The sequence below is a fragment of the Chelonia mydas genome, chromosome 6 (assembly GCF_015237465.2).
Source record: "Chelonia mydas isolate rCheMyd1 chromosome 6, rCheMyd1.pri.v2, whole genome shotgun sequence".
NCBI lineage: Eukaryota > Metazoa > Chordata > Testudines > Cheloniidae > Chelonia > Chelonia mydas.
Genome location: NC_051246.2, coordinates 86,760,876 through 86,786,195, shown reverse-complemented (window position 1 = coordinate 86,786,195; position 25,320 = coordinate 86,760,876). Strand labels below are relative to the sequence as shown.

The window sequence follows — 25,320 nt, the reverse complement described above, 5'->3', positions numbered from 1 at the left end:
AAAGGAGTATAGATAAATGCATGTGAGAGGGTTCTACCATCCAGAAAGGTAGCAGAAAATTAGCTCTCCAGTACGTCTACTGTAGGGTGCAGTTGGTGACTTGCACACTAAAACTACCTTCGCTTGCAACCAAAATGAAAACTACATAACGTGTCCCTAATTACACAGGATTCTAGCACAACCTAGAACTCTAAATTTATTAATTATTAAACTGCAGAGAATCTTCTTGGTCTTCCCATTATTAGACAAATGCCTGAGGAGCAGTATGCTTCAGTGTGAAGTAAAGCTACAGTTATTCTTTGTTTATACAGCTCCTGGAAGAATGTGATGAACTGCAATATATTTTCCCACATAGCTGCTGTGTTCTTTTTCCAGGACAAGATTGCTAGTAAACAAAATACTCCAGGAAATAGAAGTAAAGTGGCAAAGGAAAGGGCAAGACTCCAGAAACAAAAAGAAGAAATGCAGGCCATGGGTAAGTTCAGCCCTCCTGTGATTGTTAACACCAGTTCCTGTAGACCCAAGAGCTTACTGTAATAATGGCATTTTGGGTATCTGCCTTTTTAAAATGAAAATTTTAATGACTTACACTGCCATTAAATATGACTTCTTTCAATGCTTGAGATTGTCTCCCTGATGCCTCTATTATATTATAGTAGTATTGTATCACAGGCAGTCAAATTATACTGCTCTCTTCTGTAAAGTTAAGTAGCAGACAAAATGTGAGGGAAATTCACCAAACACGTTCTTATTCTTAAGTCTAATATAAGTGCTATAGGCTCAGTATGTACAACACCATGGACTTGTAAATCCAGATGATTGATATACACAGAGAGAGAGAGAGATCTCTATCTATCTATCTCTGATTAGAAGGAAAAACTATATGAAAGACTACTTCAGAAGTTTAACCAAAAATGAACACGAACCCCTATCTAAATCTACAAGAAGTCTTACCAAAAGCTTACCAGACACTTTAATAATCCTGGACATGTCATTTCACAGAGACTGGGAGCTTGCCTACATGACAAAATTGTTCCAGTGTGATTTCAAACTATTTTAGTGAAATCAGTGCAAACCTTTGTATGGATACTCTTTTTTTTTTTTTTTTTCCAGTTTGAGAGGCTTATTTGGTTTAGTTTTAAGGTGAGAAGGAATTAATTTAGCTAGACCAAAATAAGCCTGGTTTAAATTAGTGTTCATACAGCCTTTACACCAGTTTTTAAAACTATTTAAATTAAACCAGTGCAGCTTTCTTGTGTAGACAAGGAATTAAAGGCCTACAGTCCCTTTTCAGTCAAACTCACTCTCTTTCGAAATCAGTGTTTAAGGACTGCAGGGTTGGGGGTTGGCATCTGTTCAGTGCCTTGGGGAATTTCCATTTCTTATCCTTTAACTATACTTATCCTTTCTGAGAAAATAAAAGATTTCTGCCCTTTGGGCGAGATTGTCCGATTTGCTCGGGTAAGGGGCAGAATGTTGTTGCACTGCCCTTTGAGAAGTCTGGAAGGATATTAGGACTTGAGGAGTAAGGGCCCACCTATGCAAGGGAGTGGACATGAAGGCTCTGCAGAGCCAGGTACTTCTGCATACTGGAAGTGGCAGTAAGACACAAGGGAATAAAGGGGCACCTTAAGTAGGCCCAGTTACTTCTTGGTGCTGATGTACAGGATTGGCTACAATGCGGTCTTATATCAGGCTATTCAGAATGTCATAGTTTAACTCTATCCTTCCATCATCCCATTGAATCAGAGCAACCAAAATCCTTTTGGTACAGCTTCTAGCTCCAGACTGAATTTAGGAACAGTTGGTATTTTGATAAGTGACATGGCATGTATTACCATGGAAACTGTATATATGTCAGCCTTTGGGTTCCATGGGCCTGACTAGAACATGGCCACTGCAATATGGGATTTGGCTTCAAAATAGCTAATGACCTTACAATAATCATTTTTAACCCACACAAAAATAGAACGTGCACATTTTGTACATGTGTATTACACTAGTTTTGTGTGTTCATTTTGCTAATCACTGCCCTACAACCTGATTTAAAACAAATCCACAAGTATTGTAACTTCATATTGGGATTACGAACACATTAAAGCAAGTAATTGAATGAGAGTGTTCTCTATAAAGAGACGTTTATTTAAAAAAACCAAACAAACAAACCCCAACACATTTTAAACAAAAAGTATTCTGAAACATATAACAACGGAAATCATTACATAAAGCACATAAGAATGGCCCTACTCGGTCAGACCAAAGGTCCATCTAGCCCAGTATCCTGTCTTCTGACAGTGGCCAGTGCCAAGTGCCCCAGAGGGAATGAAAGGAACAGGTAATCATCAAGTGATCTGTCACCTGTTGCTCATTCCCAGCTTCTGGCAAACACAGGCTAGGGACACTATTCCTGTCCATCCTGGCTGATAGCCATTGATGGACCCATCCTCCATGAATTTAGTTCTTCTTCTTCTTTTTTAAACCCTGTTGTGGTCTTGGCCTTCACAACATCCTCTGCCAAGGAGTTCCAAAGGTTGACTGTGCGTTGTGTGAAGAAATACTTCCTTTTATTTGTTTTAAACCTGTTACCTATTAATTTAATTTGGTGACCCCTAGTTCTTGTTTATGAGAAGGAGTAAACAGCACTTCCTTATCTACTTTCTCGACACCAGTCATGATTTTGTAGATCTCAATCATATCTCCCCTTAGCCATCTCTTTTCCAAGCTGAAAAGTCCCAGTCTTATTAATCTCTCCTCATATGGAAGCCGTTCCATACCCCTAATAATTTTTGTTGTCCTTTTCTGAACCTTTTCCAATTCCAATATATCTTTTTTTGAGATGGGGCAACCACATCTGCACACAGTATTCAAGATGTGGGAGTACCATGGATTTATATAAAGGCAACATGATATTTTCTGTCCTATTATCTATCCCTTTCTTAATTATTCCGAGCATTCTGTTAGCTTTTTAGACTGCCGCTGCACATAGACTCATAGAATATCAGGGTTGGAAGGGACCTCAGGAGGTCATCTAGTCAACCCCCTGCTCAAAGCAGGACCAATCCTCAACTAAATTATCCCAGCCAGGACTTTGTCAAGCCTGACCTTGAAAACGTCTACGGAAAGAGAGTCTACTACCTCCCTTGGTAATCCATTCCAGTGTTTCACCACCCTCCTAGTGAAAAAGTTTTTCCTAATATCCAACCGAAACCTCCCCCATTGCAACTTGAGACCATTACTCCTTGTTCTGTCATCTGCTACCACTGAGAACAGCCTAGATCCATCCTCTTTGGAACCTCCTTTCAGGTAGTTGAAAGCAGCTATCAAATCCCCCCTCATTCTTCTCTTCTGCAGACTAAATAATCCCAGTTCCCTCCGTCTCTCCTCATAAATCATGTGCTCCATCCCCCTAATCATTTTTGTTGCCCTCCACTGGACTCTTTTTCCAATTTTTCCACATCCTTCCAGTAGTGTGGGACCCAAAACTGGACACAGTACTCTAGGTGAGGCCTCACCAATACTGAATGGAGGGGAATGATCATGTCCCTTGATTTGCTGGCAGTGCTCCTACTTATACAGCCCAAAATGCTGTAGGCCTTCTCTGCACACTGTCTCATATCCAGCTTCTTATCCACTGTAACCTCTAGGTCTCGTTCTGCAGAACAGCTGCCTAGCCACTCGGTCTCTAGTCTGTAGCAGTGCATGGGATTCTTCCGTCCTAAGTGCAGGACTGTGCACTTGTCCTTGTTGAACCTCATCAGATTTCTTTTGGCCCAACCCTCTAATTTTTCTAGGTCCCTCTGTATCCTATCCCTACCCTCCAGCGTATCTACTACTCCTCCCAATTTAGTGTCATCTGCAAACTTGCTGAGGGTGCAATCCACACCATCCTCCAGATCATTAATGAAGATATTGAACCAAACCCGCCTCAGGTCGGGTACTTGCTTGATACCGGCTGCCAACAAGACATGGAGCATTGATCACTACCTGTTGAGCTCAACGATCTAGCCAGCTTTCTGTCCACCTTACAGTCCATTCATCCAGCCATACTACTTTAATTTGCTGGCAAGAATACTGTGGGAGACCGTATCAAAAGCTTTGTTAAAGTCAAGGAATACATCCACACTGAGTGGATGTTTTCAAAGAACTATCCACAATGACTCCAAGATCTTTCTTGAGTGGTAACAGCTAATTTAGACCCCATCATTTTATATGTATAGTTGGGATTATGCTTTCCAATGTGCATTACTTTGCATTTATCAACATTGAATTTCATCTGCCATTTTGTTGCCCAGTCCTCCAATTTTGAGAGATACTTTTGTAGCTTTTTGCTGTCTGCCTGGGTCTTAACTATCTTCAGTAGTTTTGTATCATCTGCAAATTTTGCCACCTCACTGTTTACCCCTTTTTCCAGGTCACTTATGAATAAGACTGGTCCCAGAACAGACCCCTGGGGGGACACCACTGTTTACCTCTCTCAGTTCTGAAAACTGACCATTTATACCTACCCTTTGTTTCCTATCTTTTTTAACCCGTCACCAATCCACCTTCCCTCTTATCCCGTGGCAGCTTACTTTGCGTAAGAGCCTTTGGTGAGGGACCTTGTCAAAGGCTTTCTGAAAATCTAAGTACACTATATCCACTGGATCCCGTTGGTCCACGTGCTTGTTGACCCCCTCAACGAATTCTAGTGGATTGGATGAAGCATGATTTCCCTTTACTAAAACCATGTTGACTCTTCCTCAACAAATTATGTTCATCTATATGTCTGACAATATTCTTCTTTATTATTGTTTCAGCCAGTTTGCCCGGTACTGAGTCAGGCTTACAGGCCTGTAGTTGCTGGGATCACCTCTGCAGCCCTTTTTAAAAATTGGCATCACATTAGCTATCCTCCAGTCATCTGGTATAGAAGCTGATTTAAATGATAATTAACAGACTACAGTTAGTAATTCTGCAATTTCACATTTGAGTTCCTTCAGAACTCTTGGATAAATATCAATAAGAAGCTGATTTACTTGTCAGCAGTTACTAAGCATTATAGATGTCAATAGTTCATCAGGGAAGTAGTATCTCCTTTATACCAAGCTGGGGACGGGCAAACTTTTTGGCTTGAGGGCCACATCAGGTTTCCAAAATTGTATGGAGGGCCGGTTAGGGGACACTGTGTCCCCAAACAGCCAGGCGTGGCCCTGCACCTGCCCCATCCAACCTCCCTGTTCCCTGCCCTCTGACCGCCCCGACCCCTATCCATATCCCCGACCCCTGATCACACCCCTGAACTCCCCTGCCCTCTATCCAACCCCCCTCCCCTGCTCCCTTATCATACTGCCTGGAGCACCGGTGGCTGTTGGCGCTACAGCTGCGCTGCCCAGAGCACTGGGTCAGGCCGTGACTCTGCAGCTGTGCTGCCTGGCCACCCAGATCGTTGCACTGAGGCTGCAGGGGAGGGGAGATGGTGAGGGAGGGGCTGGGAGCTAGCCTCCCAGGTCAGGAGCTCAGGAGCCAGGCAGGAGGGTCCCGCGGGCCGGATGTGGCCTGCGGGCCGTAGTTTGCCCACTTCTGTACTAAGCGATTGTTAATGAAGAATTAAAAGTTAAAAAAAGAATTGTGTTGGAAATTCAGTCTTTTCAATACAAGTAAGACAATAAGGGCATAAGCAATATTGCTCTGGATTTCCAAATGAGAGCCAACTGGCAATATATACTCCATTTAGCTGGTTTCATATAGAAACCTGCTAGTGGATGATCAAAATTAGATAGGGAAAAACTATAGACTTTTAAAAAGGGTATTTTTCAGTTTTCAGTCCCTGCTTGCTATAGAAATAATGACTCCTGTCATTTTGTTCTTTAATCTCCACTTCTAAGTCAGTCCTTGGTGCTTAAACAAGTGATAACTCCATAGACTATAATACCCCTTAACGTGACACACTTTCTTTCCCCAGTCATGTATTATACTTGTGTTGCTGTAATCAAAGCATTTAACCTAATATGTCCTCCTTGTGTATTTGCTTTACTCCCAACCCAAATTTTTATCCACTAGGACTAGCAGAAAAGATGGTGTTCTTGTCAGCCAGAGATAGAAATATTGCAAAGCGAAGTCCTAGGATTCTGATGTTTGAAACACTTGAGCTTCTGCCTTATATTCTTACTGGTTGGCATAGAAACAATTTAATCATCACAACAATTAAAATCTTTTCACTTGGTAGTTATCAGTCTACCTATTTAAAGCAGTTAAATCAATTTAACTTTTTGTAAAAGTAAAATAGTTTAGATTGATATCCTTTTTTTTTCTGCACAGCTTTTGAAAAAGCTAAATTAAAGAGAGAGAAGGCACATGCTATAGAAGCCAAGAAAAAAGAGAGAGAAGATAAGGAGAAAAAGAGAGAGGAGCTGAAAAAGATTGTGGAAGAAGAAAGGATGAAGAAGAAAGAAGAGAAAGAGAGACTCAAGATAGAAAAAGAAAAGGTAATGCAATTTCATTACATGTATGTCTGATGATGGGATGAACCCTCATCCCACGGATAGAAAGGTTAATGAGCATTTCATGCACTGGGACAGTGCCAATTACACGTACCTGCAGAACATCCTCTATCTGGAGATCGGAGGCATAAAAAAGGTGAAGCTCACAGCTGGGCAGGAGGGGAGTTTCTCCAGGAGGAGAGGTGGCTAGGGCGTACCAGTGAGCTTCAGTAGCAAGGGGAGCCCATCTCAAGGTAGTGGCTAGCCACTTTTCCAAATACATGTTTGGGGGTGGATGGACTTTGCAAGCCTGATGTGGGTAAGAGGCCCTGTAAGGCTACTATCAGCCAGCAACCTGGGTAGCATCATCATGGACTAGAGCAGGGGTTCTCACAACAAATTTTTTGGTGGCTTCAGAGTGCGGCCACCAACTCTCACTGATGGCTGCACTGACACTTTTTTTTTTTTTTCCCCCTAAAATACTTAATTAACTTTAGGGAAAAAACAATTAAATATGCACAGATTCACATCCAAATCTTTGTAATTTATATTTGTAGGGTTTTTTGGCAGACTCCATAACAAAAATAATGCTGCCTCCCCCTTTGGCCCCTGCACCCCCATCCAGGGCTTACTGGGTCCTGGGGCTTACTGTGAAAAGTTATATTTGTTAATATCACAGCACGCTTAGTAACTTTATCGTACAGAATGAAAACATACTTGTGTTCTGTCTTTATTATTCTACCAAAAATATTTAGAATCATATCTAGGTAGGGCTGGAAGGGATCTTAAGAAGTCAAGTCCAGCCTCCTGCACTGTGGCAGGACCAAGTAAACCTCCTAGAACATCCCTGACAGGTGTTTTTCCAACTTGTTTTTAAATGTTTCCAATGATGTGGACTCCATAACCTTCCTTAGAAGCTTATTCCAGAGCTTAACTACCCTTATAGATAGTCTTCCAAAATGTTAAGTGCAGTAATAAAGAGGACCATGATCAATTGTTCTCCATATCCACTGAAGGTAAAACAAGAAGTAATGGGCTTAATCTGCAGCAAGGGAGATTTAGGTTAGATATTAGGGGAAAAATAGACTATCACCCCTTAGTCTTCTTTTCTCAAGAGTAAATATGCCCAGGTTTGTTTGTTTTTTTTTCCTCCCAACCTTTTCTCATAGGTCAGGCTTTCTAAACCTTTTATCATTTTTGTTTCTCTCCTCTGAACTCTTTCTAATTTGTCCATCCTTCCTAAATTGTAGTGCCCAGAATTGGATGCAGTACTCTAGCTGGGGCCTCACCAGTGCTGAGCAGAGCAGGACAATTACCTCCTGTTTCTTACATACAACACTCCTGTTAATACACCCCAGAATTATATTAGCCCCCCCCCCCCCCCCCCCAGCAACCTCACATCGATGACTTGTATTCAGTTTGTGGTTCGCTATTAACCCCTGCCCCCCCCCCCCCGATCCTCTTCAGCAATACTACCACCTAGCCAATTATTCCTCATTTTGTAGTAGTGCATTTGATTTTTTTTTTTTCCTTCCTAAGTGTAGTGATTTGCACTTGTCTTTATTGAACTTCATCTTGTTGAATTCAGATCAATTCTCCAATTTGTCACGGTCATTATGAATTTTAAACCTGTCCTTCAAAGTGCTTGTAATCCCTCCCAGCTTGGTGTCGTCTACAGATTTTTATAAGCATACTCTCTACTCCATTATCCAAGTAATTATTTTGCTCAGTTTCATTGGAATACAATTACAGGTTTTTATGCTGTAGCAGAGTATAGTAATAAAATACAGCTGGTTTCATATCTAATTCTGAGGGTTTCAATTTCAGGAAAGAGAGAAATTACGTGAAGAAAAACGAAAGTATCTGGAATACCTAAAACAGTGGAGTAAACCTAGAGAAGACATGGAATGTGATGATCTTAAGGTATAAGTGCTGGGTAACTTTGGGGTAGTGCATGCTTGTGCTTTGCAAATTTCTCTGTGCAGCTCTGCTAATGCACCCCAGTCCTGATCTGAAGCAGCTTGTCTGTTGAAATACTGAGCTTCTTAAACAGAAGCTGTTAATTGTGCCTAACTGTTTGACTCTGTAATATGAATACATGAGGTTGGAGGCCTGAACTTTTTTTTTTTTTAAACTTAAAGATTTGAATCAGGTCTTCAGATGCAAAAGGCTAGTGCGCTAACCTTTTGGAACAACTCTCCCAGCCACTTCTGCTTTTCTGAAAATTGAATCTTGAGAAACTTGTCTGGCCATTTTGTGTAGACTGGGTACAACAGTTTGGTAGGCGTTCTTGCCATTTTTAACAGTTTACCAAAGAAAGATGCTAAGCTGTTAAAGTGAACTTCTTGTGTTCAAGATACTTTAGATTTGTCCATTCCCAGTCTTATGAGTGCTTTTTGATGTTGTGGTTTTCTTGCCTACCACTTATTACAGGTCTCTGGATTATGCATGATGACTCTCTTCAGTTTGAAATGAACAACTGCTTAATAGAGTTTATAGGACAGAGTGACTGAGTGGATCCTTACTAGACCTATCTGCTGAGATTGTTCAAACATTGGGATGTTTGGGGCACTGCTCTGCTTGGGAAAATAAGACCTTTGCTTAAGTCTGAAATCTATCCTCGTACTAAATTCATGCACCTTTCACAAGTGTTTAATTTAACTGTAGGCCTTTGGGTTGTGAACAGTCCAATAGCAGGGCTTTGATAAACAACTGGCAACTACAGAAAAGCTCTGAGAGGCACTTCTACAATTACCCTGAGTGAATTAACACATATGCAGCTAATGTGAGTTGCAGTGCTCCATTAAAATTTGACCCAGAGTTGCTTCTGGCTCTTTGTATCCTGTGTTTCTGGGTCATGGTTCCAGCGGAGAACATTCTCCACAAACTCCAGGAGGAAGTACAACTTATTTGACTCATGGTTTCAACCACCCAACTTCTTTTAGGCCGCCTTTGTGTTTTTTCTCCCGTTCTATTTTGTCCTTCCTTTTTGAAGGTGAAAAGGAGGAGCAGCACTCCTTTTTTCTTCTTCTTTTTTTTTTTAATAGACCTTTTTGGTTGAGACATTTGTGGTGATCTGTTGCATAGTGTTGGTGCTCACTAAATTGGATGATGTATGAAACCTAGAAGGGGGAAAAACAGAGTTCCTACCCCAAGGAACTAACATTCTAAATTAGAGACAGTACAAATAAAAATACACAGTACATCAGATTACCAGAAGACTTAGTCTGAGTGAGTGATTGATCTTTACATGCACGTTCTTTATAATGCTTAATCTTGATATGGGGCAGGAGGGCTGAATGAAAAGAGAATGCTCGGGAGCACAGGAATAGGGAGATTGTCCCAAATAAAGGCAAAAGCAAGAAAGAGGCTACAAACACGGGGGGAGGAAGATAGAAAAGGGTGTTAAGTAAGGATGTGAATGAAGTGTATAAACAAAGAAGGGGAGGGGTATAGTGGAAATGAGAGCTGAGAATGCACCAAGGTATGGAGTTGTGCAGGGATCTGAAGGTGAGAATGAAAAATGTTGAGCTGAATATGAAAGGAGGGAGGAAGTCAGAGGAGAATGGTGTAATAACTTCCTCTTGCTGATCTGATCAGTAGTGTTTTTTGCATATACTTGAAAAGGCAAAATGAGATGTGGGGAGAAAGAACAGGAGTTGCTTAACTGAGGTAAAAGATGACCAGGTCATGGTTAAATAGGGATTAACAGATCTGTCTGTCAGTGGTGTCTCTAGTCACATTCTACCACATCAAGACTTTTATCTTAAAGAAAAGATAGTGGTCTGCATCTGAAATACCTGTGAACTCAGGCTTACAGGTTGGGTCCCAGGTCTGCTTGGCTGCTGTGTATTTTCTTTGACATAGAACAGATAAAATGCTGACTATCTCTTGTCCATCTGTGAATGGCTTTTACTACTTTAAGCATGAACATAACCATCATTTTTCTGAGCTTTGTTTCTGGACTCCCAGCATCCTGGAGAGGGGCCATTCTTTATTAATTTTTGACCCTGACCACCTACCTAGAAAAAAAATCTTGCATATTTTTGCAAATGTCTCTACTTAAAACCATAAATCAAAAGTCTGAGCTGTTGTCAGATGCGATCATTGTAAAAGATTGGTTGTATCTCTTTGGCTTGATCTTGACCACAAAACTAAAACACCTCCAGCCATATTGGCAAAGCAATTGCAGTAGAACCTCAGAGTTACAAACACCAGAGTTACAAATTGACCAGTCAACCACACACCTCATCTGGAACCAGAAGTACACCATGAGGCAGCAGCAGAGATACCCCTCTCTTCTCCACCCTCCCCGGAAGAAAAAAAAAAAAAGCAAATACAGTACTGTTAAACATAAACTACTTTAAAAAAGGGGGAAACAGCATTTTTCTTCTGCTAATTCACTAGACTGGCGCTGGCCATCCTGATTTGGAATTGGTCATATTTTTTGTAAAGTCTTACTGAATATTCTGAGAGCACTTTTTTTATTTTATTTTATTTTGCTGGCATGGACAATTCTGCAGATTGAGATCCTTTAAAATCTTTGAGAAGGAAATGGTTTGAAGGGGAGAAACTGGCAATTGGAGTTCTTGGAATATCTAGCTCTGATCCACACCTTAGTTTAGAACAAGAGACTAAAATACACTCAGATTCATTAGGTTAGCTAAATTATACATTTAAGGATTTACCTTTGAGCTATATGCAATTGCAAGTTTGATTGCACACTATTGTGTGTCTGTTAAGTACTTGTGTATTCTGCTGAAATCCAATGAAATATTGGGTTGTTTCCTTTGTGTTGCAGGAACTTCCAGTTCCAACTCCAGTGAAGACGAGACTGCCACCTGAGATCTTTGGTGATGCTCTGATGGTCTTAGAATTCCTTCATGCATTTGGGGAACTTTTTGATCTTCAAGATGAGTTTCCAGAGGGAATTAGTCTAGGCAAGTTATCATTTGGTGATGTGCTTTAATTTATATTGTACTCCATATGTCTCGTGTGCATTTATGAAAGTTTCAGAATTTGTTTACATTAAAATAAACTCTTGTACCACTCTCCAGTTTAGCTTTCTCAATCAGCTTGTGGTTGGAGCTCTGAAATTTACATGACTTCTAATATAGTAGGGTTTAGTCTGCTGTTTTACAAATATTTTCTTGAATTTATTAGACTTACACTTTTATATTAATGTGTTAAATGGGCATTGTTTGTCAACACTTTCTCAAGCAACCCCTAAAAATATTTTTTCCTCTAACGCAATAACTTGTTGTACACCTACTTGACTATTACCTATGGAAAAATGTTTTTAATTCTTCACTTCATATTTGCTCTTACAGCACTGTGTCAAAAGTGACACCTCTTAAATTTTATTCACAGAAGTGTTAGAAGAAGCTCTTGCAGGAAATGATAGCGAAGGCCCACTATGTGAATTGCTCTTTTTCTTCCTGACTGCCATTTTCCAGGCAATGGCTGAAGAGGAAGAGGAAGTGGCCAAAGATCAAATAGCTGATGCTGAGACCAAAGGTCAGACCTTAACTTTACTAATAAAAACTGAAATTCCTATGTAATTAACTTTAAAACTAAACTGCATATACTTGGTTATGTTAGCATTGTTTATTTTATTATGTATGGCAAGATATAAAAGTGGTTTTTTGTTTTTGTTTGCAGTTGGGGGGGGGGAGTGGTCTTTAAAAAGCAAGCTTTTCACATTGTTATACCCAACAAAGCACACTAGGCATTTAGCAGTTTACATATGTTTTGAAAACTTCAAGGTTTCCCTCTGTCTCCTTCTTTTCTCGCTCCTTCAGCAATGCTAGATATTTCTCCTGCGGGTCAGGAGAATAGACATTCTCCTGAGCCTTCATCTGTAGTTGTAAGTTGTTCTTGACTCAAGCCTGATTTCTTCCCTCCCGCTCCAAAATTAGAGAGCCAAATAATATTCTCTAACTGGAAATTCAGTACTCACTTTCAAAGAAAGTAAGTACTAACTATGCATGCGCACTCCTGGATATCCAGTGGCCACCATTTCCTTATATTAGGAGGACACTTCATAGATTGATTTAGGTACTTGTGCTTCTGGGCTCAACTCTTAGATTGCAGCAGCAATCTTTCGAGAGGCATGCAGTGGCCATTAAAAATTTATCTTGCAACTGCTAACATCAAAAGGAAGTTCTTATTTTAAGCTGTCAACGAGTCCTATATACAGGTCTTTATCTCTAATAGTTTCAGTTTTGAGTTTTCGTGCATTGGAACAATGCTGTGTGTCTGGGTTGGAAACACTATGAGCCTGTTCCTGGAATGCTCTCTGCCCACAGAACACTCCCTGAAGTCACAGGGAGGGCTTGCAGAATCTGGCCAGGCATGAGAATGTTAAAATCTAATCAGACTGCTTTAATCTTTTTCTACCACAGAGGTTTAAATTAACACTGTGTTTTGATGGGGATTGGAAAGAAGTAGAATTGTACATAAACTGACCATGTCCCTTTAATATTTGCTAATGCTGTGTTATGACCATATCCCAATTATTTAAAATGGGGGAGCAAATGAAGAAAATTTAAAGCTGTCTTGAAAGACAAAATAACTTCTAGTCTCTAAGAAGTAGAGTTCTTAGCAGAGAAAGCATAATTACAGTCAGGGAATAGTTCAGGTCACAGTAATTACAAACTTGACACATTTTCCTTTCAATTGTTGATGTGTTTTATTACTGGATATTGACCTACATGTGGTATTGCGCTTTCTCCCTCTCCCTCTCCCTCCCCCTCCCCCTCATAAAGGAAAAAACCAAACAAAACCCACAATTTTAGAATAGGGTGAAATTTAGGGATTAAATTTTGACAAAGCACTTTTTTGGATAGCTGTGACTTTGCCAGTGGGAATCATTGCTTTTAATTTTTAGGACTCTTTCCCTCTACTCCCCCACCCCCCCCGACCCGATCAGAAACAGTTTTTTTTCTCTTTAACTTTTAGTGGACAGCACCAATAAGCATAGGTGCTGAGGTTTTTCTAATCTGCCAGCGGGTGCTTCCCCTCCCTCCCCCCCAAGGCTCCGCCCCTACCCCACCCAATTCCTCCCTGGAGCATGCTGCGCCCTCTTTCCTCTTCTTCTTCTTCTTCTTCTTCTTCTTTTTTTTTTTTTCCCTTCCCCTCCCTCCCCCCCCCCCCCCATGCTGGGAAACAGCTGATCCGTGGCAGGGGGTAGGGACTGGGAGGGAGGGGGAGGTGCTGATAGGGGGGCTTAGCATCCGCCATTTTTTTTTTTTTTTTTTCTCCTGTGGGTGCTCCAGCCCCAGAGCACCCGCAGAGTTGGCGCATATGCCAATAAGATTCCTTCTGCTGTAACAGAAAGAATCCCAATGATCCAGATTGTCAAATGCCAAATTGCAGAAACCTGCATTACAGGTAAGAAAATCTTCCTGTATCATCTTTGGTCCTATAAGGTTTTTTTTTTTTTTTTTTATTGACAAAATCAGTACTTCGTGTACGATTTTAAAATAATAAACTTAAGCATTTATTATGCTGTAATGTAATGCCTCATTCTAACGGAGAAATCCCTCTGGTTTGTTAGCTTCCAGGAGTGTGTGTTCATAGAAGATGCTGGGATCAGGAAATCACCTATAAGGGCACTAGCTACTGAAATGAGAGGTTCCAGAGGAGCACTGCCCCAGAAGGCACTGTGCCTCCCCAGAGCTTCTTAGTGTAGAGGAGGAGAGCAGCTATTGCCCTGCTCATGAAGCAGGGTTCAGTGTGTGTACCCCCTTTGGCCTGCCAAACTTGCTGACTAGTGGGGACAGGAAGCCATGGCCTTACTTCACCCTGCTTCCCCAGAGTTGGCTATAGGCCAGAGGTGGGCAAACTACGGCCCGTGGGCCACATCCGGCCCGTGGGACCCTTCTGCCAGGCCCCTGAGCTCCTGGCCCGGGAGGCTAGTCCCCAGCCCCTCCCCTGCTGTTCCCCCTCCCCCGCAGCCTCAGCATGCTGCTGGTGCAACGCTCTGGGTGGCTGGGCAGTGCAGATGCAGAGCTGCGGCCTGACCTGGTGCTCTGGGTGGCACGGTAAGGGGGCAGGGGAGTTCAGGGGTGTGATCGGGTCAGGGATGTGGATAGGGGTTGGGGCGGTCAGAGGGTGGGGAACAGAAGGGTTGAATGGGGGAGGGGACCCGGGGGAGGCAGTCAGGAATGAGAGGGGCGTTGGATGGGGTGGCAGGGGGCCGGGGCACACCTGGCTGTTTACGGGAGAGACAGCCTCCCCTAACCGGCCCTTCATACAACTTTGGAAACCCGATGTGGCCCTCAGGCCAAAAAGTTTTCCCGCCCCTGCTATAGGCACTTGCTCTACTTTGTTCTCACCTGAGCTCAAGAACTATGACTGTGAGTGTGCCTGGCCTCATGTGACAGATGTAAGACAGACAGGAAGACTCTGAGAGTCTTATGACCCTTGCACACCCATGCAACTGTCAGTCACAGTTTAGTCCTTTAAAATGTGGTCCTCATCTGCAAGGTGACCGTATATTAAAAACGGCATCGTCTTAAGTAACAGCGCCTGCTCTCTGTGTGTATTTAGTCTCAGGGCTGTTCTCCTAGGTGTTAGTACAGCATCTAGCACATTTGGATGCTGTTTTAATAAAATGAACTAATTGTGTAACTGAATAAACTACATTTTTAACTCCTGGTAGCAGTGCAGAGCCAACACAGCTAAGAGCAAATGAGCTGGATTTTGTGGTCTCCTACATCAGCAGAATAGTTAACTAAATTATTGTTGACGATGTGTGAAATAGAAAGAATCCAACTTGACTTTCAGATTGCAGTTAGTTTGCAGGGCTGGCTATTGCAAAAACACCATTTTTCTTCTAATTGGCCGTCCCTTGTGGGACTGCAGATAGTACTACTTTTTACTACGACTTTCATTTGGAGCCTCTGGACTTTCATTTCTTGCTGCTCTTGTTCAGACAACTTGTCTCTCTTTCATAGAAGAATTAGACGTTCTTGTACAGCTTCTCCTCTGTCACACTAGCCAAGCAGGTTTGTATCAGTGAGCAGTTTGTTCCACTTTTTAAAACATGCTAGATTTGAAAAGCAGGCAGCACTTCAAGAGAAAACACCCAAGAAAAGTATTGGGTTTTTTTTCCCCAGAATTGGAGTTTTATGTAAGAGATGTGGATATGGAAAAGTGATAGATGTCTACTTTGTAATATCTGGATAAAAGCTTTCAGACAGCATTAATCATGATGCAAGAATGTTATTATTTAATAGTTGTAAACCCACTATTTACGCAGTCTTGTTCAGTTTGGACCTATAGCTCCTTTGCCTGTTAACTTGGTGACCGTAAAACTTCATAATGACTTGGACCTGAATAGGGTAAAGTTGTTGAACTAGTGTGCAAGGCTGACCCAGCTCTGTCAACCCTCTGGAGAACTACCTGTAAGTGCCAAGGAAACTTTGTTTAAGAAGAGGGAATTCAGCTTGCCTCCCCATGGATGAGCTGCTTTTGCTGCTGTTGTGCAGTGTTTGTTTACATCTGGCTTGCTTTTATTGGATTACCACTCTGATCATATTTGTGTGGAATGTGTAAACTTCTATATAAAAGTCAGATTTAAAAAAAAATGTGATGGATGCAAGCATCTGAAGTGTTACATTTTTTTTTTTGGATAGTTCTTCATAAAAAAACAAAATGGTAATAAGGAAATAATGATTAAATTGTCAGAACGTGCAGGATAGGATAGTTTGACTTGTGCATTTTTTCTCTTTCAAGTATATTTCCTGGTATTCCATTCCTTTCCCTCTGTCTCCAGTGTGCATGTTTGCTCAGTGTCAGTGCTTTAGCAACTTTAGTCGCTTCTGCATTGTGAGAACGGCTTTTAGTGAATGTTGCATGTCCTTAGTGTACATACTGCTAAGGTGGACATTAGGCAGCATATATTTTAACTTGTTTGTTGAACTGAAGCTATGTCTACACTACTGCCAGATCGATGCTTCCGTGATTGATGCACCAGGGGTCAATTTAGCAGGTCTAGTGAAAACCTGCTAAATCAACAGCAGAGCACTCTCTGGTCGACCCTGGTACTCCACCAGAACGAGAACAGTAAGGTAAGTCGATCTAAGCTACATCAACTCCAGCTACATTATTCACGTACCTGGAGTTGCATAACTTAGGTCGACTTACCATGGTAATGTAGACATAGCCTAAGTCTTGAATACGTTGAAGTTTCTGTGAATGTCAAGCCATTTTCTTTGTCTTTGCACTATTTTAAAAGGCCTTTTCTTTCTTCCCCCCAAAATCCAAGTTTTAATTTGCACTAGAATAAAGTGTTTATTTCCTTAAAGATTTAACAGAGGCTTTGGATGAAGATGCAGACCCCACAAAATCTGCACTGTTTGCAGTTGCAACTTTGGCAGCTGCATGGCCCCAGTTACATCAGGGTATGTGTGGGTTTCATTTTTTGTTTCATTTATCTGTTTTATCTTGCTCTGTATTTTTTTTTAAAAGCACATTTTACATTGCTTTGTATATATTGGTCTCAATGCAAAATAACTTCTCACTGTTATTAACTATAGGCTGCAATTTGAAAAATTTGGATCTCGACAGCTGCACTCTTTCTGAGATTCTCAGACTTCACATCTTAGCATCAGGCGCTGATGTAACATCAGCAAATGCAAAATATCGTTACCAAAAACGAGGAGGTTTTGATGCTACAGATGATGCTTGCATGGAGCTGAGATTGAGTAATCCTGGTCTGTTGAAGAAACTCTCAAGTACTTCAGTGTATGACTTGTCACCAGGTAATAAAACAAAACGAATGTCCTGTTTAAGATGATTCGAAGCCATTCTCTAGGTGGCCAATTTCAAATGTAGCCCAGTGACCAAAAGTTATTTAACAACCGTTTGTCCTGTGTAAAACAAATTGGCAGTTTCACTTCAGTTTTTGGGGAGACAGTTTTTTGACAGGGATACCTATCACCCCAATTGGAACCCTTATTGGTGGTCTCACTGAGAGGTCAATTATTGCATGGGTGTGGAAATAAAATTACCCTTTCATTCCTAGAGGCATTCCATTCAGGTCAGAGTTCAGGTGGGGCAGTGGCTGGACAGCTTACGCTGTTGCTGCTGCTTCTGTAGTTAAGTAGAGGACCTCCACCTCCAGGATTGTCAGTCCAGAAATTATCTCAAGGGCAGTATGCTCCTGTGAATATTTTTACTTACTTTAGCTATACTACTAGGTATTCAAACTTAACTGGCCATAAGCAATTTTTAAAGCTACTTTTGTTTCTAAAATGCCTCAAGATATTGGACACACAGATTCCCTTTTTCCTGCTTTTTGCACTCCTGTTTATGATTTTCTATCACTGGTGATTTTATATGAATAAGGAACCCAGAAATTCCCACCTAAGTAATAGGGCACACGATAAAGTCTCAGAACTTGTTGTTTTCCACTGAAATAAATTGGAGCTTTGCCTTCTCTACTGCATTTCTCAGTTGGCAATTATGTTGACACATAGAAGTGTCTATTTCAAGAAATTTCTGTTTGTACAATGTCAGTTGCCTCTTGTTTCACACATCCTGTGTGCATTAGTGCTCTTACTTGGATGCAAGTGTAAGTGTGTTTTGGCTGAGTCAGCTTATATATGTTTCAAAACCAGTTGCTCCATCTTCTGTAACATATGGCATTCTTTGGGAGACTGCCTTAAGGGCATGGCTTTGTGGAGGAGAGAAATAAAAAGAATACAGTTGCTGAATAACTAGAGTCCTTCAAACTGACTATCTGCAGATTCGATAGCCAGGAGAACCTTTGATCCTTTGGACAGTGGCATTTTCCAGATTTCAAGCTAAGGGAATGCATAACGATGGATATATAGTATCTTGAACTTGTCTCAGTGTACATAAAATCTGTACATTTGGCCTGAAAGATAGAATGTCAGTAGGTCCTGAACCCACATGGCTTGTTGTGTAGACATCCCAAGAGTGAGCTCATCCAATGAATCCTCTTCATTGATCCACAGAGCGAAACTAGAAAGCTAAGTCAATCACTGTGATATAACCTGCTACTTTTAGGTTGCCCTGTCTGTTTTGTGCCCACAATATACTTTCTGAGATGGTTGTTAGGCATAATGGCCACAGCCCTTTCTGTGCTTATACCCAGCAACAAGACAAGCATACATGCAGTTTGTATGTGTCCCTGAGAGGACAGAGGCAAGGTTCCCTTTGAAAGTGTGAGCCAGAATTTTTCCCCCCCAATCCCCAGGTTTAATGGTTGGATCCAATTCAAATTAGTAAAACAGAATGTGTATTTTAAGATAAATACAGCAGAACCTAAAATAAGAGTTTTTAAATGTTAATCACGAGATAGGATAGCTGCAAAAATATGCCATGTGTTGTACTACAAACTCAATTACACAGGAAAAAAAAGACTAAAAATAATAATTCTGCTTTATAGATCATCTAACTGGTCAGATGTCCCTATTTGTTTAGTGCCGCCACCACCACGTGTAGTGCATGTCTGCTACGTTCAGATTAGTGCTTTGTCATTGGTGTAACCTGTGACTTTCTCCTAAGAGAAAGTCACAGAAGTCCTGTCTGGGTAATGTTCTTGCCAGATATTGCCACATATGCTTTTGGTCAGAAGGTGAATGAATGAATTATGTTAGTTTGGAAGTTGTCACTGCACATATTAGCTTTAAGTTGGTATCCTCACACTTGATTTTATTTTTTTTAAATTGCTATTTCCTTTTGTCTGGTACAAGATACATAATATTTAAGATTTAAATTGCATCCTGATTAATAAATCATTTTCCAGGTGTTTCAAACGTTTCAAATGAGACTTTAATTTAAGGCATGGTAGTGGTGGCTTCTATGTTTTGAGATATTTTTTTCTTTCTTATCAGTGTGTCCCAGTGTGAACTTCAAACAATATAAATCTTAGCAGATGTCTTTCTTCCAAAACTAAATACTTTCTACTTCTTTGTACTACTAAAAATGCCTGTGTAATACTTTTCTAGGATAACATGTAGATGAAAAATTCACACTGGAAATTCATTTGTGCAATTTTATAGATTAGTAGACTACAGAAGTAAAAAATCATTACTATAGGTTATAACTAAACTGGTCTGGTTAATTACCTCATGGCACAATTGCCAACAAAAAAAATTTGCATTTCATCTTAACCCTGCACATTTGACAATGTTTGCTTGATTTGATATGTCATTTCTTCAGTAAGAAGCTGTCTTGGGCCTGAAGCTCACTATATAAAGAGTACTTCTGCATCTTTTATAATGAAGCATAAACTATTAACGTGAATTTTATCAGGGGAAAAGATGAAGATTCTCCATGCCCTCTGTGGAAAGCTTCTGACTCTCGTCTCCACTCGAGATTTCATTGAGGACTCTGTTGATGTATTACGACAGGCAAAACAGGAATTCAGAGAGTTAAAGGCAGAACAACATCGCAAAGAAAGAGAAGCAGCAGCAGCAAGGTAAGAAGTGAACATAACCAAGATAAAACTAGGTGGGACTCCTTTATGTCAAAAACTTAGCTGCTGGATCTGAAAAAGTAACAATTACTGTTTTTTGTATTATGCCAGCCTCCTAAGGCCTTAATCGGGATCGAGGCCCTGTTGTGCTAGGCATTTTACAAAGATGAGTTCCTGCCTTAAATTAGCATTTTCATCCTATGGTGTTTATTATAAAGGAAAGGGACATAACCAGATTAAATTAGGCACTCTCTTTATCTGTTAATTGCAGCTTTTTATATTCCCCCTATCCTTAGGATACGTAAGAGGAAGGAAGAAAGATTAAAAGAGCAAGAACAAAAGATGAAGGAGAAACAGGAAAAGCTGAAGGAAGAGGAGCAAAGGAATCCTGCTGCAGAAGTGTCTGTTGGGTAGGATCAGTTATTCTAATATGATAAATACAATTTTGAGCCTGCTTTTTAAATGGTGGTTTTCGGTATATAGGACCAGAGTCTAAGGCAGTGTAAATCTTTTTGACTTAAATGGAACTATGCCAGTTTAAACCCACTGGGAAATCTGGTCCTTTAATGTTGATTATAGAAACAAAAGGAAAAAGATACCATTTTCTTTTAAAAATAATAGAAAAGTGTTGTTGAATACAGATATTTTCTCTAAGCAAGTAGAGCCATGATGTCTGACAGTAGCAATTTGCGAGGTTAACGTTGGTATTTGATTTTCTAATTTACTAACTTGGGTGACGGTAGATCGTCATAGATCTTTAAGGCCAGAATGGACCATTATGTTGATTACTTTGATCTCCTACATAACAGTGGCGAAAGTAACTCATTCAGTAATTTCTGCATCAATCCCATAACTTCTGTTTGAACTATAGCATAAATATTTGATTCTTAGCCAGCATGCTGTTCTAGATTATCTCCTTAGAATTGCAGATTTTACATTGATAGAACCCTGTACTTTCATAAGCAAGACTCATGCATGTGCTGCTGCATAAGTATGCCTTCCTTAAGACCCTAAATTGTATTTTTCAAGGTTCTAACCCTGCAAAAATTTATGCACTTAACTTTAGATACGTGAGTAGTCCCATGGACTGCTGCTTGTACGCTCTAAAGTTAAGCATGATAAGTATTTGCAAGATTGGAGTCATACTGGGTAATAACTGCCCTATAAAAATCACTGCTTAGTAAATGGTACAAATCTGGGTAGGGGAAATGTATTTTCAGTTTTCGAAGAGGGAACTGTAAACCATGTAAAATAAAAACTTAAAGTCTACATCCTCAGCTGGGGAAAAATGGCATAGCTCTGAATTCAGTAGAGCTATGCTGATGTACACCACATGAGGATCTGGTTTTAAAACTATAAAATGCCTTTAAATTTTTGGGATGGTATTTAAAAATTAGTTAAACCCTGGATTAGGCTTTAGTACGATATTTCTGTGGTTATAGCTCAATATTTTGGTTTCTAGGAAATACTTCCTATATCTTTTAAAAGGTTCTCCCCCCAATCTATATTCTTACATTAGGATGTGGACTCCTAATATATATGGAGTCATTTCTGTGGAATAGTGAAGTAGTATAATAAAAGAAAAAATACATCTGCAATTCTTTACAGGGCAACTTTTGATAATAAAATACTAATTGTAAAGCACATTCTGCAATGTACTGTATGTTCTTTGCCAGCTCCATTCAGTTCTTTGACTATGGACTTTTGTTGTGCTATCCCATCAGGGAAGAGGAACGGGAAGACCTTGATACGAGTACAGAGAGCAAAGAAATTGAGCAGAAGGAACAAGACGTGGACACAGTGACAGAGGATGAGGAAGAACCAGGACCAAACAAAAAAGGAAGAAGAGGTAAAAAATAAATTTGTGTGTGTATGTATGCATAAACCAACAATTAGGTGAATTTTTACTTTTCTAGTTCAAAAAGCATTAGCCTTCATTGTAAATGTAAAGAAAAAAGACCTAAATCATAATGAGCGAATAAACGAATTGAGCTGGTTTGATCCCTCTTTTAGCTCTGTCCTATATTCTCTAGTGCTTCTATTCCTCTTTGTCTTCTCTGGTTGCCATCTGGACTCTTTGTTTTGTGTGTCTGTGTCTGTCTGAAAGACAGGAGATAGGCTGTGGCTTGAAAAACTGTTACAGTTATTAGTACTCCACTTGACTGGCTCTACATGAATCTCTAATGGTGGCTGACTCATTTTTCAGGCACTTCATCTTTTGTAGAATTTAAGAAACCAATAGCCATAGTGTTTTTTAAGGTGATTTATACCACCTAACTAATTAACTCTATTGATGGAAGGAGGTGTGAGGCCTGATGCACCCAGGCCCAGATTTACCCCCAGGCAGACAGCTTTAATCTCCCCCTAAGGAGCTTCCGAGGAATTCATCTAGGAGGAACTGCAAGTGAGATGCACTGAATCATGCAACACTGTGGCTTACAGGCAGTCTGTGGGGCCTCCAGGGGAGAAAGAGTTGTCTAACTTTTGCTGTTCCTCTTGGATGGACATTTTCTACCTCCAAGGGCTTTGTGCGAAGCTCTTTGCTTCTGAAACCCCATGGTGATTTTGGACCTCCATTGATACATGGAATAGGAATTCTGAGTCTTTTTATAATGCTTTTAATTCTGTAGTGCTTTCCATTGGATGTTGAGATATGATCATCACAAATGTTTGCGAAAGCTAAATTTTTTTATTTTTTTTAAACACTAATGTATTAAGCCTTAGAATACCATTCTGCTTATATGGTAGGCAAATATTACTATCCACATTTTACAAATGGAGGAAACTGAAGACAATTACACAGGAAGTCTCTGTAAAAGCCAGGAATGAAATGCAGATTCCCTGTCATTTGTTTCAACATCAAGTTCTTCTTTCCAATTTAACTATTTCAGCCTCTGTTGCTGGCAGAGTCTTTGACTTTTTACTACAATTTTACTCATTAAAACATATACTGGAATGTTTTCAGTGAGTCCACGTTGAAAATAAAGGTAGTATATGAAAAATTTGTTCAGGATAAAGTAATTTAACTGGGATTGAAATTTTGTTTGTGTACAGTGTGTGTTTGGTTTCTGGGTTTTTTTTGTTTGTTTTTTTTTAAGTAGATCTCATGGCAGTAAATGCAAGGCCAGAACTTTGTTGTGGTGGTTTCTCTGTGAAATCCTTACAATTTTACTTGGTCTATCGTGAGAGATTGTCTGTCTGTAGCACCTTTATATTCTCAATGGCATAAATAATTATAAAGAACAATAAATAAAACTTTGCTCTAGGTTCTGGAAGGAGAAACTGTTATAAACAGGCCTTTCCTCTATGCATGCAAGTAGATTCTGTTCCTTGCTACTGACCAATGGTGGTTGTGGTGGTGATGATGATCTGACTATTCGCAACAGTTTTGTTAGAAAGTGGGAGAATCTAAGCCAGTGGTCTCCAACCTTTTTCTCACCCAAGATCACTTTTTGAATTTAAGGGCAACCCTCTACCCTGCCCCTTCCCTAAAGCCCCGCCCCGCTCACTCCATCTCCCCCTCTCTCCGTTGCTTGCTCTCCCCCACCCTCACTCACTTTCACAGCGGGGGCGGGGCAAGCTCTGGGCTGGGGCCAAGGCGTTCGCCGTGTGGGAGGAGGCTCTGGGCTGAGTCTGGGGCGGGGGGGTAAGGGGTGCAAGCTCTGGGGGGGTGTTTGGGTGCAGGAGGGGGCTCTGGGCTGGGGTGCAGGAGAGGGTGCAGGGTGCTGGCTCTGGGAGGGGGTCAGCTGGGGCAGGGAGTTGGAGTGCAGGAGGGGGTATGGGTGCTGGCTCCAGGAGGGGGATCAGGGTTGGGTTGCGGCCTCCGGTCCGGGCAGCACTTAGCACGGGCGGCTCCCGGGCAGTGAGGCTAAGGCAGGCTCCCTGCCTGCCCTGGCCCCACACTGCTCCAAGAAAGGGCCCAGCTCCTGGGAGGGGGAGGGGGGGCACATGGCTCTGTGCGCTGCCTCTCTCTACAGGCACGGCCCTTAAATCTCCCATTGGCCACAGTTCCTCATTCCCAGCCAATGGGAGCTGTGGGGGCGGTGCTTGCAGGCAGGAGCAGCACATGGAGACCCCTGCCCACTCCCCTTATCTGCAGGGGCGTGCTGGCCGCTTCCAGGAGTGGTGTGGAGCCACAGCAGGCAGGGAGCCTGCCTTAGCGGCAGCCTTGCTACAGCACCAGAGATTGCAATCGACTGGGAGAGTCCCCAGGATCAACCTATCGATAGCGATCGACGGGTTGGTGACCACTGATCTAAGCTAATGACAGAGGTTACAAGTACAGTACTATCAGTTTTCTTCCTTTCATTTTTAGGTAAGAGAGGGCAAAATGGACTTAAGGAATTTACGAGGCAAGACGAGACTTCTTGTGAAAAGAGTGAACCTCTTACTGCTGAGGAGGAAGAAGCTTTAAAATGGGAGCAACAAAAGAAAGAGAAGGAACTTATAGAAAAGATTCAGAATGCTACAGCCTGCACCAATATCTCTCCACTGGGTCGTGACCGCATGTACCGACGCTACTGGATTTTCCCCTCTGTTCCTGGATTGTTTATAGAAGAGGACTATTCTGGTCTCACGGAAGACATGTTATTGCCACGACCCTCTTCCTTTCAGAATAGCATACAGTCTCTCATCACAAACGAACTTCAGGTATCCACTAAAACTGGAGAGTCTTTGAAGTCATCTGAATCTACCTCCAATATTGACCAAGATTCATATACCAGTATTGCTGTAGAGGTGCCAAGACCAGTATATAAGCCAAACCGCTGGTGCTTTTACAATTCTCGGGAACAACTGGATCAACTGCTAGAGGCTCTGAATTCCCGAGGACATAGGGAGAGTGCCTTAAAAGAAACTCTGTTACAAGAGAAAAATAGAATATATGAACAACTAAACAGTTTTCCTGTGGAAAAATTCCATATTCCAGGTAAAGGGCAACTTCTTCCAAATGTATTTGATCTTAATTTGCTTTCACAATTGATTTCAGAGTAGCATTATAAAAGCTTGTCATTCTTATTAGAATCTCCTATAAAATGATTAAATAATTCTACCAAATGTCTTAGTAATTGAACTATTTGCTTTTCAGAAAACAGGTTTCAATGTATTTTTGTGATGGATAATGTATTGCATGGGTGTCTCAGTGGAAGGGTAGTGGCTTCACTGTTTTTTCGATGTTGTTTCATAAATCAGAGTTGCTATTGTTGGTCTTTTGACAAAGTCTTTAGCTATACGCACCTGGGAAGAAGCTAGCTACAGCATGCATAACTAGGAAAAAGGCAAGGGAATCTTAAAAGTAAAAGAAAACTTTGGTGTAGATGGTAGATCCTGAACACTGGTATCTGACATGAGTTCATTTTCAGTATGTTGATGATATCTCAATATTTCTGCTCTGAAAGAAAAGACAAGTTG

The 25,320-nt window shown here is 41.0% G+C and overlaps 1 protein-coding gene across 8 annotated transcripts in view; it reads left to right on the top strand.

The window, feature by feature from the left end:
• Positions 1–25,320, top strand: part of BAZ1A (bromodomain adjacent to zinc finger domain 1A) — a 115,077-nt gene that overhangs the window by 56,811 nt on the left and 32,946 nt on the right. For 3 of the 8 annotated variants that reach the window (XM_043548201.1, XM_043548200.1, XM_043548202.1), the window contains 12 exons: positions 376–475; positions 6,298–6,464; positions 8,286–8,381; positions 11,260–11,398; positions 11,829–11,975; positions 13,794–13,850; positions 16,772–16,867; positions 17,003–17,227; positions 19,749–19,914; positions 20,208–20,321; positions 21,636–21,760; positions 24,227–24,838. In XM_043548201.1, coding sequence (XP_043404136.1) covers positions 376–475; positions 6,298–6,464; positions 8,286–8,381; positions 11,260–11,398; positions 11,829–11,975; positions 13,794–13,850; positions 16,772–16,867; positions 17,003–17,227; positions 19,749–19,914; positions 20,208–20,321; positions 21,636–21,760; positions 24,227–24,838 — 2,044 coding nt within the window. The remainder of the gene's footprint in view (positions 1–375; positions 476–6,297; positions 6,465–8,285; positions 8,382–11,259; positions 11,399–11,828; positions 11,976–13,793; positions 13,851–16,771; positions 16,868–17,002; positions 17,228–19,748; positions 19,915–20,207; positions 20,322–21,635; positions 21,761–24,226; positions 24,839–25,320) is intronic. The other 5 variants (XM_027827556.3, XM_007065259.4, XM_043548203.1 and 2 more) reach the window with 2 other exon arrangements.